Raw genomic sequence first — 15343 nt, 5'->3', positions numbered from 1 at the left:
AGGGAGAAAGAGACGCAAAAGCACTGCAAATCTATTTACTATCCGATGGAGGAGTTCTCTGTCCAGCTGTGTTGTATCCTATGCCAGATGATATTGGAGCAGCCCATATGCACAGAAGGGAATAGTGGAACTCTACCTGAAGAGACATTTTACATTTTCTTTGAAGATGGAAAGACTATAATGAAAAGGTATGTAGATCATCTCAAGCATTGTACTTCACAAATATTATCTCTGTAAGTCTGCAAAGATGGTATTACTATTATCCCGGTACTGAAAATGGCATTTGGAAACTAAGACACAGAGCTACCGTGTTCCCTAATGCTTCTCAGGTAGGCACTTCTTAATTCACAATTCAGATTCATGCCTAAACCACAGTTATAGCAGGAAAAGAACAAGTTTTACATTGTTGTCTTAGAATATTCTGTCTCTTTTTAACAGACAACAAATTTTAGAAATAACACCATTTCATTTTTTGGGGAGACATTCATTGCTGCTTTTATTAGAGAAGGAAAGTAGCAATTTTAAGGATTTTTAATTTAAAATTAATCAATTTAAATATTTTTAAGTTGGGTGGTATTTTGGATTTCTGAATCCAAATTTTTCTTTTGTTTTGAAAAGTTTTTGATTCTTTCATAAATTTGCTTCAAAACCAGTTTCTATGTTGTGGACCTTTTTTGTATGTGTAAAGTGGCATCCATTGCTATTTGATTTTTGAAAATAAAATCCGTAAAACCATTTCAAAACAAGCAAGCAAATAAATACATTTTTAAAAAAGAGTTTAAAAGAGACTGGTATTTTTACTTGGGATTGAAGATGTCTTTCTATTTACTCTAATCTCACTTCCTCATTAAGAATTTAGTCTTTCTCTGATCTCTACTCACCATGGAAAACAGCAGGTGTGTAATTTCTGCAAAGACTACAACTCTCCATTCTTCTCTTGCATAAAATTCATAAGCCTTGAATTAATATTACAAGTCTGTGAATCCCCACATTCATACAGCAAAGTTTTAGGGAGTCAAAATTGGATTTCATATCTAATAATTAAAATGTATCTAAATCTATTCCAAATGGGTACTGAAACATGCCAATCTCCATTTCCATCCAACACAGTTCCTAGTTTTACCTGATCCATCTACGTAATCATTTAAACTGTTTCTTTCATATTTTAAGTGAGTAAATAATCACTGCATTTGAAATGACACATTCAAGAAGGCCCCCCCTTCTAGCTGTATTAAGCATACTGACCATTCACTAAACAGAACTGACAACCCATTAATACCCCTGTGCAGATTAATCTTCCTTAGTTCATCTTGAGTCAAGAGACCCAAAGCAGAATTCTAGTAGCAATTGTATTTCTTTATGTTCCATTTTTCATCTCCCACTCCTAGAAAGAATGAAAAAAAAATGTAAATATAATTACAAATACACATATATTCATATCAGCAAAGTCAAATATTATGTACCAACCTAGAAAAAAATTATTGTTTACAATTGGATTTTAAAAAAAGACAATTCCAGAAAGAAATTCTAAACTTTCGTAACTTCTAAGGGTGTGGGCTTCAACTACCATAATTGCCCAGCCAGCATGGCCACCCAGCAAAGCTGGGATGCCCCATTGTAGAGCCTCAGAATCTTACTGACTCAAAAAAATAATGAAATCAGAACTGGTATACTGTAATGTATGATTTCATAAAATCTTGCAACTATGGGTCAAAACAGGAAGAAGGTAAACATGGACAGCTTACTAAGATGGAAAAGGGAACTGTTAAGCAGGTTGTCCTCCCTTAGCAACCACAATTGGGACCAACAGTTCTGTCATTAAGTGAAATAGTCTTGGGAAATCATGTGACTGTAACTGTGCTTTTCCTTTCCCACTCCCCTGCCCTTTGGGGTCTTCTAATTAGTTTTGCACCTTCAGCTTTTGTCTGCTTCTTAGCCACTCCCACCCCTTTGGAATGCTCCCCGCAGCAGGGGATAATTAACAAGACTGAAATTAATGTTTGTATTTACATTCACTGGAGAAGAAGGGATTACGAGAGAGTAAGCAGGCACACAATGGGGAATACACATGAAAATCAATGCTCTGATGCCAGCATCCCTGAGAGTTCTATGCAAACAGTCCAGTGTATTCCCCACTGTGCCTGCTTACTCTCTTGTAATCCCTCCCTTTCAAAGTCTCCTGTGAGGGGGGGGCTAGGTCAGGCACAGGAGAGATTGCCTACAGAGGGGAAGAAAAAGCTATGCAATTTCTCCTGTGCCTTATCCATCTCCCACTCCCTGAGTGGGAAGATTGGAGAGGAAGGGATTAAAAGAGAGTAAGCAGGCACACTATGGAGAATACACTGGACTATTTGCATAGCATACTCAGGGCTGCTGATGCCACCACATTCTTTTCATTGCACATTTCCTATGGTGTGGTTGCTTACTCTTTTGTAATTTGTAAAAGTCAGGCACAGGACAACATATACTAACTATAATGGTAATCTTGTGAGAGAGAGGTACTGTAAAGGTCATAAATGCAAACATTGGTTCTAAGATTAGTTATTTCAGCACCATTGTAACTTTGAATGGTTGCTTAATAAGGCAGTTGCTAAGCAAAAACTAAACTGCAATCTAGCATGTGATTCTGCATTTGGGTATCTGACAAGCTTAGAGCTTCCTTTGAGACTTGGCTTCAGACAAACACAATAGGTGATTGGAAAGTGGATGTAATTCTCACCCAGACCCAACTCTAAACCTTGCTCATTAAGTGCTCATAAAGCACTTAATATGAACCAATGAAAGGCAAATTTATGGCCAATAACTGCTCCTTTCCCAAGGTTTGGGGGTTTCTGGAGGACCATTCCTCATTTCCTTCTGCAGATCAACAGTGTTAGTTTGGTAGTGAAACTATATTGAATTCAGCTACAAGCTATGATAAAATCATGAACATCGACTTTAGCTAATGTGAGAGATATTTACAAATCTGGATATTGTTTACAGTGGGATTGTTTGTGTCCACCTGAATAATTTCACACTGCACATTTGTAGTGATTTTAACAGCACAGTCCATACTTTGGAAACAATATCCCAAACTTTGTCCATTTCAAGACTATGTTTCTGACTGGTTACTAGTGTAGGTGTAGACCTTCATGAATATTTTTCTACATCTTTTCAATGCCTTTTTTTTACAGAAATCTTCAGAAATTTCTTTTGACTGCTTATGTGGGAAGATTTTTATCTTAATAAGGGCAGTCAATGTTTGAAGTTTATCTGAGGCAGGGTTGGCCCAAATAAGCTTTTATTGTTGAACAAATAGCCCCTGTTCTTTTATCAAATTGACTAAAATAGGGGGATGATTACATTTTTATCTTCACATACTGTAAGTTGGATGAATCTGTTTATAAAATAATGAAGCAAGAACCAAACTTTAGTGTCATTTGTTCTGGTGGACTTTTTTTATATGTAAGACTCAATGTTCTGCTAACACTCATGGCAAAGCTAAACAAACATGCAGAAAATCCAAATATTTTTTTTACAGAATCATACTGCAACTGGAGAGCTATTTTTCCACATTTTTTTCTCTCACTTGAACTAAAAGAACAAACTTTTAAAGGGAAATATGATTTCCAAGGGCTTTTTTTTCTGAGCAACAGTATCTTCTTTCAAAGCAAAGCAAGACAGCAAACTGGCTTCTCTGCTATGGAGAAAGGATAAATAAACCAAGCCACTTAGTAGTAGTAGTAGTAGAATATGTAACAACCGTGTGTATCTCACCTTTGCCTTCTGAAGCACGTGGCCTCGGCATGGAGAGGTGCTTGAGGATGAATGTCTTTTCAGGACAATTGCACTATTCACAGGCATAGAACATTCTGTATCACTTGTATCACAACTGGAGATGGGTGAATTCTCCAGTGTCTGATGCTTTAGAACTGGGGACTAAATAATAAATAGAAAATAACCTGAAACTACAGCTATCAAAAAGTATCAATAGTTGTATCAGCAGTTAAACTATCCTGCCTCTCTAAGAAGAGGATATTATCCTATTGGACAAATGTGAAGATTGGTTTGAAAGAACAAGATAACAGTGTAAGATTGGCAGATACATAGTCAGGAATCTCTGCACTCCTTTAAATGAGTTAATAATTTCAGAGCCATATAACTTGAAATCTAGAAGTAGCGAAGAAACATATATCTCTCAGCAGCAAACATGGCTATTCCACTAATCATGCCTGATTCCAGATCATTTATAAAAACCACTGGTCCTAGGAGGACCCCACTAATTTTATCCCTCCATTGTGAGCCATGACCATTTACTTCTACTGTAAATTTGTTACAATTCTATTTTCTGTTCTTTACCAGGTTGCTTATGCATAAGAAGACCTGCCATTTTATCCCATGGCTGTTAAGCTTACTGTGAAGTCTTTGATTATGGACTTTATTAAACACTTTTTGAAACACTAAGCAGTTGATGTCTACTAATTTGTCCTTATCTACATGCTTATTAGTACATTAGCTAAGATAGGACCTTCCCTTAGTGAAGCCATGTTGGGTATCCTTAACCAAGGCCTTTGTCTCCAAATGTTTGCTAATTTTATCTTTAACAGAAGTCTCTACTATCTTCCTCAGAAGAAACATTAATCTGACAGATCTATGATTTTCTGGATCTCTCTGTGACTCCTTCTCAAAAATTAATTACATTCACTACCTTCCAATCTTCAACTACAAAGGCGAGTATAAAAACAGGTTGCATATCTGAGTTAGAAGTTCCAGAGTCTCAGATGTGTTTAATTTTTTAAAATACATTCTGCCTTATCTCCATGTTTTCATACAATCTTTTCAACTGTGGTGCTCAATATGCTACATAAAGCCAAGGTATAATAATTAATAATATATAACATTTATTATATATCTATATTTAATAATTAATATAATAAAATGGCATAATAATTCTCCAAGTAGTAACAGATCTAAACTAGCAAAAGTGTGCAAACAAACGACAGAGTTGAGTGCTGAATCTCATATGTGAAGCAGGACAGACAGTAATTATTTAAAAATAATTAAATACTTAAATTATTTATAAAATATATTTTATAGTAGAATCTATTTAAGGTTAAATCAAATTAAATTTATTTAAATTAAAATACCTGTGCAGTTAAACTCTGTGATTTAGGCTCGATTGCCAATCCCAGTGTGATGCCTCCAGCCAAAGCCTTTTTCAAATTCTCTTTCACTTCCGTCAACTCTAGTTCCAGAGACACACGCTCAGACTCTTTCAACTTACACTCTTCTTCCAACTTCTTTAATTTATCTTCAAGGATTATTAGGGGTTTCCGGCCTGAAATCCAGAGGAGAGAAGTGAGCTTTGAGGCTGTGATAAAACTGTACACTCTGTTCTTAAACTGGAAAGTGAAGACACTTCACAGACTGTAGCCTCAGAAGTGAGTCATCGTCATTCGTCAAATACAAAATTACTCTAACCTGAACAGCCACGTTAAATGTACCCAGGTTGTCTGTTTGCTTTTTTACTTATAATTTCAGTTGTTATAGCCACCCACCTGAACACCACTCTGGTTGGATAAAATGTTCTATAATTAAAATACAATAGTTAAGACTGCATCAGCAAATTATTGCCAAAGTATATATTTAGTGCTATGGTTATTCAACAGTATAAACTAGTCTTGAGCATTTAACTTCATTAAAATGATCCAGCCTGGCAAATAAAATAGTATAAAAAGAATGCTATCTATAACACAGGACTACCTTGAAAGTGGCAGCTTAATGCTTGAACAGTTGCCTCCTCTTCTGTAACATCATATACACAACTACAACAGAACTGCTATAAAATAAAGAAACAAATAAGAATCTCTGCCACCCTCTTCATAACATTAGCTGTCATTGAAAAGAATATGGAAACACAATGTCTCATTATTTCAGCATCCTCAAATGTAATTGAATATTACAAAGGAACAGAAAATTGGCACAGAGTAGCAGTTTGTGTATTGGTCTCATCTTTGTAATGCAAACTCCCTTAAGTTATAAACAGGAGATAACCACTCTGTTTCTAAGTTTGAATCTTTTCATGTAAAAATAATAATAAAAAAGCTACTTTTGATGCTAGAGACATTATGTCCTGATACTTTGATTATAAACAAAAAGACGGGCCTAACATACCAGGATTCATTTCAAGAGCTGCCCGGAGGTCTTTCCTTTCTTTTCGTAACTGAGCCAGGTGATTCCTTAGGATTTCTTTTTTCTTCAATAGTTCCTCCTCTTTTGTTTGTAATCTCTTTGCATCTGCTTCAACACGATTCTTTCCATACTTATACTGATCTGCATCTACACAAAAGTTTAATTATTATTTGAACTAGGAAACTTTTGTCAGAATGAAAGACTAAACCAAATCTGGGCATCCTATTTACTTGTATGTCCGCTTACAGTCAAATATTTTCATAAAGACTTGTTTTACTATTATTCTGTATTTGACATACCTCTTGTCAGACCTGCCCCAGTCAAATCCCTTAGGAAAGAAAGACCCTCGACTCCATTTGGATGAAGTGACAGGTTCTATTACTAAAGGTTACTGGCAGCAGTAAAAGCAGGCTAGAACTAATGTTCTTGCACCAAAAGTTACAAAGTTTTCCCTTTCATCCTGGTCCTCCCCCCCCCCGGACCAGATTGTCTTCGGCCAATGGCGAGCTGCATAGGTGTTTTGAGAATCGCTTTGGATGTTCGGAGCAATTCATATTCTTTTCCAAAGCTTCATGGCCTTGAAAACTGGCACAGGTTGGTTTCCTGCATCTCTGATCTCTGTCAAACCGTCATCTCTCCTCCCTAATTCCCATATCTAACCTATACATGTTTATTCCCCATTTGCTCTTCTTTCCCTCCCCATTAATGGTTGTTGGCAGCTGTTAGCAAAGTGGCAAGCCGAAAATGGCAGAGCTGACAAGATAAGGGCATTTTTATGACAACTGGGAGCAGAACAATCAAAACCATTATTTTCCATTGTCAATGTGCAACCATGAAAACTGGACATTGAGAAAGAGTGAAAAAATATAGACACTGTTGAATTACAGATTTGGAGAGTATCAGAGGCTGCAAAAAGAATCAATCACTTGATCTTGTACAAACTAAATGTTGGCTGCTTCCTTGAAACAATGATCTACATGGAGAAACCCATATACTTTAGGCATATGATGCAAATGTGATCCAATTTTTTATTTTATTTTATTTCTCAAATAAATTATAATAATGGAGTAGGAAAAAGTGTATGTATTAAGCAAAGTAGAAATACAAGACAACGAGAAGACAGTTCTCCAGAAATTACTTATAATCTATCAACTTGAATCTCCCACTTACCTTAGAACACTGATGATCATGATGAATGACCTTGGTTTTTGTAATGAAATTTCTGTGTGAGCAGTCATTTATCTCATGGACAATAGACAGATGCATGGATAACAGATAAAATGAATAAAGACAGTAGGCAAATACTTATCTATCATGCCCAAAGAATTATTTTACCTCAGATAAAACTTCAGATAGTTTAAAAGAATAAGATATTTCAAAGCCAGAAGAAATAAAGAATACTCACTAGAGCTGCTACGTTTCACATTTGAAGCAAATTCTGATTTTTTTAGTGAATTACTTAATGTTCTCCCTTTTCCTGAAATCCCATTTGCAGCTATTGGCATTTTTTTCCCTTTAAACTGTAAGGAAAATCCAAGAATGCATTTATTGCTAAACATTAAGTGCAGTTTTCTTACAACACTGGGAACAAATAGAGGCAAGTTTTGATTAAAAATTTAAAATCAAGGTAGTTAGAAAACCATGCTTCTGAAGCAACCAAAGGCATCCATTGTGCTTTTTGAAAACATATAAGACAACATAAAATTTAAAAAAAATATTGCTTGAGAAAGGGCCACATCACAAAATAATCATCGAAAGATACACTGGGCCCAGAAGCTCCAGAAAACTTAAGACTGATCTCTTAAGCCCAGGAAACGAACTGGCAATAAAATCTTAAATTAACATCAGCCTTTATTAGAAGTGCCACATGTTCAGAACTATGTTGTAATGACTGGGGCAATGTAATATTTTGCAAAGAGTGAAAAGACATCTGTTTTTAATTAGACAAGAGTAGAACTTCAACATTTAGACTTACATTATTTGTATTTATTATTTACTAGTTATTTCTTTATGGTTCAAATATGGAAGGTTGAAATGTGAAATGTTCGATTTATATTTTATATTGTTTTGCCTCAGAATAACATTAGCTTTTGTGAGTCATTAAAATGAGTCATTAAGGAGGTAATATCTGTGTTTATCTGATTTTTTAGAACCTTCAATTACTCATTTCAATAAAAAACACTCTTGAAACAATGTTGCATAACATTCTTTTGAAACAAGCAACAATCATTTTGCAATGCATGCAATAAAATGAACTGATGGGGGGGGGAGATTCCCCAGCAACTCATTTCACTATTATTTTAAACTTTAGCAGATCTTCTTATTCTTAGAACAAAACTTTTAGGCAAATTTCAAATTGGTTTTCTAAATATACAGCAAACAGTACACTGATCACTGACCGCAGAGGAATGACTGTTCCACTCCCAAAATGAAAAAACAGTAAACTATAACAGGATAAAAGTATATGGCCAACTTGTCAAAAACTTCTCCCATCTTCCATTACTGATGGGAACTGCATCATCTCTATTACTTCCGAATGTGAAATAAATTTCTTTTGAAAGATCACATCCCCAAAGACTTGAAAGTGATCACAAAATTGAATGAAGCCTATTTATTTGAAATGATTTTGTATTTAAGTAAGTCAATTTGTTTCTTTTAGAATGAAACAGCATCATCTGCACAACACAGAACAGTAGGAATCACCCAAGCCACAATAACGATCCATACCATACTCGATACACTAACTGCAGTACAGTATATTCAACTACTTACACACACGTAATTGCACACAGATAGTACAGAAAAGTACAGAATGTTGTAGGCTTTGAAGTTGACCATTACCAAGGACTTAATTTCAGCTGTTGAAGCAATCATATTGCTAATACTGTATATGTATCCCCTGAAACCTGCTCTGTGAAAAATCCAAGATAGTTTGATTTAAATTGATGTCTTTCAGAAATGTTACAGGTGGAATTACCAGAATCTTCAAGGATAATTGGGAGTCCTGAGCTGTAGTGTTAGTCTGGAGGGGTTGGAGCAAGCTAAATTAAGCTAAGAATTTTAAAAAGAAAAGTGCATAGGTTTCTAAGATGTTATTCTCATATCCAGTGTTTCTAAATTAACGATAACAATTTTTGTGATATTATATTATTTAACTAACCGTAAGCATTTAATAATCAGTACACAAAAGCAAGAACAGAAATATGATTAAAAGAATTAAGCATTTTAGTACCTGTGCAACAGATCCCCTCCCCACAGCAGAGGTATTAGTGACAGACTGAGCAGAAGACAGATTGGATGAGATAGGATGTTTATAATGGTTAGATGATAGTTTGTCAGTAGATAACCTATTGGCTTTTCGCTCTGCTGGTGAACAACGTGCAAAAATTTTCGGAGATGGCAAATTATCATACAGGCCCATGTTATCATAAAGCCCATCTTCTCCTGTGTTTTTGCTAGAAGAAGTAGGAAAGCCATCTTCTGGTTCCCTCTGCAATACATATATACTTAGTAAATTAGCATAACTTCATGCACTGAAAAAAATGGAATAATCAGAAAGTTAACTGAGCAATTAAGAAAACCCCTCCAATCCCCAGCAAGAGATCCTTCTCTCTTGGTTCTATACAGTGGTATTTCGATACTTGACTGCTTCAAAACTCGTCAAATTTGGTATTCGAAGCATTTTGATGTGAAAATGTTGTCAAGGTACTTGTCATTTGTTTGGTACTCAACACACTGCAATAGGAAGAGGAATCGGTCATTTCAGGAAGATTGCTCAGAAATAAGTAGGCAACGGCCGCAAAAGGTGGACAGGAAGTCGGCCGTGCTGGGAAGATCACTGGCATAGGAAAAGGGATGGGTAGGAAGTTCTTCCGAGCTAAAACAAAGGGTCACATGGTAAGTCCGTGGTTTGTTTGGTACTTGTTTTTAGTCCTTGTTACATCTCCCGGAATGAGTTAATGACGAGTACCGAGGTACTACTGTATTTTTATTCTAAAATTTGCTTTTAGTTCACAATAACTATATCAAAATGTGCTTAGAAATCTTGCAAATTCCAAGGTTAAGATTTCTAAGCACATTGCTGAAAAGGATAGTAAGAAATAATGCCATTCAATATCCATATGTTGTCTATCTTATAGTCTATCAGATAAGTTTCAATGAAATATGCCAAACATCTGACTATTGAGTTGAAACCACAAATTAACAAGAGGGAAAATTTTGACCTTTCCTATACTAAAATTTTGATAGAGCGTTCCTCCTCTTTTTTAACATGTCTTGATGCATGTTGATTCTTTGCTTTAATTTTTATCATTTTGATTTAAGAAGTTCCTACAAATTAGAGTTTCAAACTAGGTTCTTATACTGATTAATAACCAATTTTTAAATTTCAGGAGCTTAATTTGGATATCACAAGAAACAGAGATTTAGAAACCAAGAAACCATAACTACAGGTGATTGCCTAACACAGTGGTGGCGAACCTATGGCACGGGTGCCAGAGGCGGCAGTCAGAGCCCTCTCTGTGGGCATACGCGCCGTCGCTCCAGTCCTAGGCCTTCAGCTGGGTTTTATAAAACCTTTTCACTTTAGGCCTCCGCCGCCGTGTGCAAAAAAAAAAAAAAAAAAAAAAGGTTCAATCAGTCAATTTCAACTTCTCGCAGGAAAAAAAAAGATCTTGCAAAGTTGGAATTGATTGATTGAACTTTTTAGTCCCACCCAGTCTGCCGTTACCACCGCAGCCACGCCCACTCAATGGGCCACACCCACCCAATGGGCCACACCCACCCGGCACTCGACGATGCGTAAGTGGGTTTTGGGTTGCAGTTTGGGCACTCAGTCTCTAAAAGGTTCGCCATCACTGGCCTAACAGAAGGATGCAAGCAAAGAAATCAAGAAGTAAATGTGCATAGCCCCACAAGTCACGTTGTTGGGGAACTTCTTATTCTTGTGTCAATGTATCAGAATGATCAATGTGTGTTAGTAACATTAATTTCTTTGTCAAGAATTATCTGAGAATGGATCCAGCTTCTAATAATTTTTAGGATCTAATGCATTCACTGAAAGATAAAATATAGAGCTATATAATATACAGAGTTAGAAAGCAATCAGAAGCAATTTCAGCCAGTATTTATGGTAACTACACGTAACAATATATTGTTGATATTTTAAAATGAACTTTTTTTATGTCTCCTAAAGATAGATGGATAAGTACTGTAAGAAATGTAATTATATTGGAAAGAGGAAACTATCATATGGTAAAGTTACACTTATAAGATACACATGGGTAATCATAGTCAATCAATTTCAGGGACTGGCTGGAGAAAACTCCTAAATGAATGGGACCACCAGCTCTGTCTCAATGACACAGTTGCTAAGTGAAACATCATGTGACTGCAACAGCGTTAAGCAAGTCACTGTGGATCATTAGGTGAGACATCATGTGACCGTGATTGGTGATTTTACCACCATCTTCTCCATTGAGTCTGCTTTTCAGAAGCTGTTTGTAAAGCATGCAAATGGTGGTCATGCGATCGCGGGATACAGTGATAGTTGTAAATGCAGCAACTGGTTCTGAAGTTATTTTTCAGTGCCATTGTAACTAAACAAGGAAGTCGTTAAGTAAGGTCTATCTATCAATGGCTAGGAGATATATAGGATAAAAATTGCATGAAGACAAATTCATGCACATTTTCCATTACTCTGTATTTTAGCCATAGAACATGCTTAATCAAACCCTTGCTTTTATTTTTCTCCAGAGAGTTCTATTATGTTTAGGTGTAACTTAATGAACGAAGGAATACAGGGACAGACATATTTGTACTGGCTTTCATATGAGATATACTGAACTAATTTCCCCCACTTCTCTGGTTGAGACACAACAAAACCTTGTGATAATATCCAGTGATATTTAATTAAGAAGCTTCATAAGTTTTTTTAGAGGTTCAACAGACATAAATTATTTGACCTACACAAAAGTCAATTCTTACTGATCCATTTATGCAAGGAACATCATCATAATGAAGTGCCATCCCACTGGGACACGCATAGCCATTAGTAGCATTTCCTCTGTAAGGATTAGTAGAAAGAACCCGTCTGTTCATAAAACTGAAATACAAAAACAAGCAGGACAACAAATAATGAGTTCACTTTGAAAGTTCATGTCTTTTCATAAAATAAACACATGTTTCCATAAATTGTTTTACAAGTCTCTGCCTTTTAAGAGACTGGAATACACACTGGAATACACACTGAATGGCACTACAGTCTGGAATACACACTGAATGGCACTACAGCCTGATGTTTTGTCAGAAAGCTTCCATTTTTACTTACTTGTATGTGGGGAGGGGCATACATTGTTAAGTCAAAAGACAGACAATTGTTTTAAAGGGCAAAGTTGAAGATTTAGGTTGCTCAATAGAAAAACTTCTCTGGAAGGAACTTGTAATTATGGAAATGAATCTGTTCCTTCAAGAGCTATCGGGAAATGGCTTTAGGTGTTCAAATCACAATGTATAACTGCAAAGAGAGACAAACCTCACAGAACAGGAGATGGGACAATCACAGTATAAAGTACAGTAATGCACAGCCTCCCTTTGATTTTAAACAAGCAATTTTTTCCTGGAGCCAAGAGCTTTGTGTGATTAGTCTGAGACAGCATAAAAGTCAGACTTTAGTTTTTTGCTGAGAAGAAAAGAAGATATATAGCTTGAATTTGGCAAAAGAAAACAGAGAAGTCTGGCAGAGGAGACTTTAAATGTTTTCCTAATTCTTGAGGGATTTTGTAATGTTTTAGGACTGGCATTGCCTGTTTCTGTCTGTGGTAAGAAAGCTAAACAAGTTTAAATCCACTTGTGTTTTCTTTTAGGAAGACTGCCCTTCCCTCAGTATCCATATTTTAAAATTCTCATTTAGTGCTGCTTTGGGCAAATCACATTGTTCAAAAAAACTCATGTAAGAATTACCAGTTGAATACGATAAATAACTATTCTGAACTATTATTAAATGCTCCAACAAATATCTACGAAAAGATTTGAACATTAAATTTTCAGAAGCATTATATTTTGTGGGCTCATTTCCAAAATGTTATTTTGGCACTGATAACCAAATCCAATTATTTAAGTAACACAATCTTAAGATAAATACAAGATCTGTTTTTGTATCTAGTTTTTAGTTTTTCTGAGATACTGAATACAACAATGTATTTTCTTATATTGTATATCATTATATTGCTTGAAAAGCTACTACTGAAAGATTATTACTCTCTGTACCTTCTAACACAACTTTCTTAACAAACTGGGAAAACGTAATGGCCATTTAAATGGGCCATAAGTTACTGAAGGGCTTCAGCCTTGAATTAATTGATTAGACAAACTCATTGTAAAGGCTGCAATTCTTTGGTTCCCGATTAGGGGGATAACACCATGGGGGTGAGTTTTATGGAGAAGTTCCATCTGTAGTAATAATCTCCATTATCATAGTTCCTCTGCCACTAGAAAGAAAGATGGTATCACAGAGGTAAATCAAGCAGCACCCTTGATCACAGAATCTTAAATTCTCCATGTCCTCTGCATATCTTAATGTCAGTCCTATTGCTGCAATTAATTCCTTTCTCTGGTTGCAGCAGAACTACAGATAGTCATCGAGTTATAACCATTCATTCAGCAACGGTTCAAACTTACAACAGTACTAAACAAGTGATAGTTACCATTCGCCCTTGGAATTCCAGCCATCAATGTTCCTATGGTCATGGGATTGTAAGCCGGGCATTTAGCACCCAGGTTGCAATTATGAAATCACAGTGAGCTGCGGTCACATGATCACAATTTCCAACATTCCCTGCCATTTCCCATAAGCAAAATCAATGGGGAAGCCAGCAGGAATTCAGAAATTGCAGCCTTGCGAAATCCATCCCTAATTGCCTTTGCACTCCTTGCTTCACAATGGCAACTAATACTGCTGGAACTGCCACTGCAAGGAGAGGCAGGGAGGCAAGGAAGGGAAACCATGGGAAATGGTTTCCCTTCCATGCTAGGATTTGCTATGGTGTGGCTGAGTGAGCTGGAACATGTTCCAGTCTTATCCTTGTGGAGATCTTGTGTTATCCAAACCACAGAAAAATCAAACCTTTACAGGTTTCACTTTTGTAGAACTTGTGGTTGGTCCATCAGGTCTTCCAGAATGCCATGCTTTGCTGTAGGTTACAAACTAAATCTCTTATCTATTTCCTACATGCCCATATTATTATGTTTTGAATCAACAGAAAACAAAGTAGTTCTGACATTAGAGGCCTCCCTGTCTCCCCTTAGCTACTATTGTCTTTCACTTTTTCCCTTCTTCTTCCACACCTCATTCTGAGTCATTTCTGCCCAGATCAAAAGAACACCATTTCATTCCAAGTGCAGATCAAACCAGAAGAAATATGTATGTTTAAAGAGTCTAGTTCTCCAGATGTTGCTAGATTTTAAATTTGATTATCCCCAACTATGATCATGAAGGAACTGATGAAAATACAGTGTTGCATCACAGATTGGTCACATATTTCCTATTCAAGCACGTCTAGCAAAACTACTTGATGAATTGCTAAATGCTGTATTTGTAAGTAAGGGCATTTGTTGATATATTTTGCCTTTCAGCTTTGAGCTAGCATATCCATTCTTGGGGCACATGGTACTATACAATATATGAAGCATATTGCATGCTGCCTCTCACCATCTCAGATTCCTGATTTATTAATAAATAAGAATTCAGATTTCTCAACTCCAAAACAAAAACACTGAAAAGGCCAAAGTTCTTCAGAATGTTCTCAACTGATTAACTCCTCCTACCAGAATGTTTGCTTTGCAGCTTGAATGACACTAGCTGACACATCCACATCTATGTAGTCATAGTGCAGAGTGCCAGGATCTGCAGATGACCCACTCTCAGCCAGCAGAATCCCAATCCACCTGCCCATATCTTCTGAAGATGAAGCCTATGTAAAACAGAAGAAAATCACAGGTGAACATTGAAACTTTCACTAATATATATCTATTTTTAGTTCAAGTATACATTTACTTATTCAGTGAAGGAGTTCTTGAATTTCATTTTTAAAACATTTCCATGATGGCTGTCAAAAATCTTGTTAAAACAAATAACCCTACTCCTTAGGATGCAAAGATAGCAAAGATCAGCTTT

The 15343-nt window shown here is 36.1% G+C and overlaps 1 protein-coding gene across 1 annotated transcript in view; it reads right to left on the bottom strand.

Moving 5' to 3' along the window:
• Positions 1 to 637: 637 nt before the first annotated feature.
• The window catches only part of AFAP1 (actin filament associated protein 1), a 52064-nt gene continuing 37358 nt past the window's right edge, over positions 638 to 15343 (bottom strand). The window contains exons 11-18 of the mRNA XM_029283446.1: positions 14995 to 15140; positions 12139 to 12274; positions 9404 to 9661; positions 7577 to 7691; positions 6154 to 6318; positions 5127 to 5317; positions 3757 to 3918; positions 638 to 1384 (exon numbers count right to left, since the gene is read on the bottom strand). Coding sequence (XP_029139279.1) covers positions 1358 to 1384; positions 3757 to 3918; positions 5127 to 5317; positions 6154 to 6318; positions 7577 to 7691; positions 9404 to 9661; positions 12139 to 12274; positions 14995 to 15140 — 1200 coding nt within the window. The 3' untranslated portion in view covers positions 638 to 1357. The remainder of the gene's footprint in view (positions 1385 to 3756; positions 3919 to 5126; positions 5318 to 6153; positions 6319 to 7576; positions 7692 to 9403; positions 9662 to 12138; positions 12275 to 14994; positions 15141 to 15343) is intronic.

The sequence above is a fragment of the Protobothrops mucrosquamatus genome, unplaced genomic scaffold, assembly GCF_001527695.2.
Source record: "Protobothrops mucrosquamatus isolate PMUCROS unplaced genomic scaffold, P.Mucros_1.0 scaffold94, whole genome shotgun sequence".
NCBI lineage: Eukaryota > Metazoa > Chordata > Lepidosauria > Squamata > Viperidae > Protobothrops > Protobothrops mucrosquamatus.
Note: the sequence above shows the minus strand (reverse complement) of the source record. Positions and strands in the feature narration are given on the sequence as shown.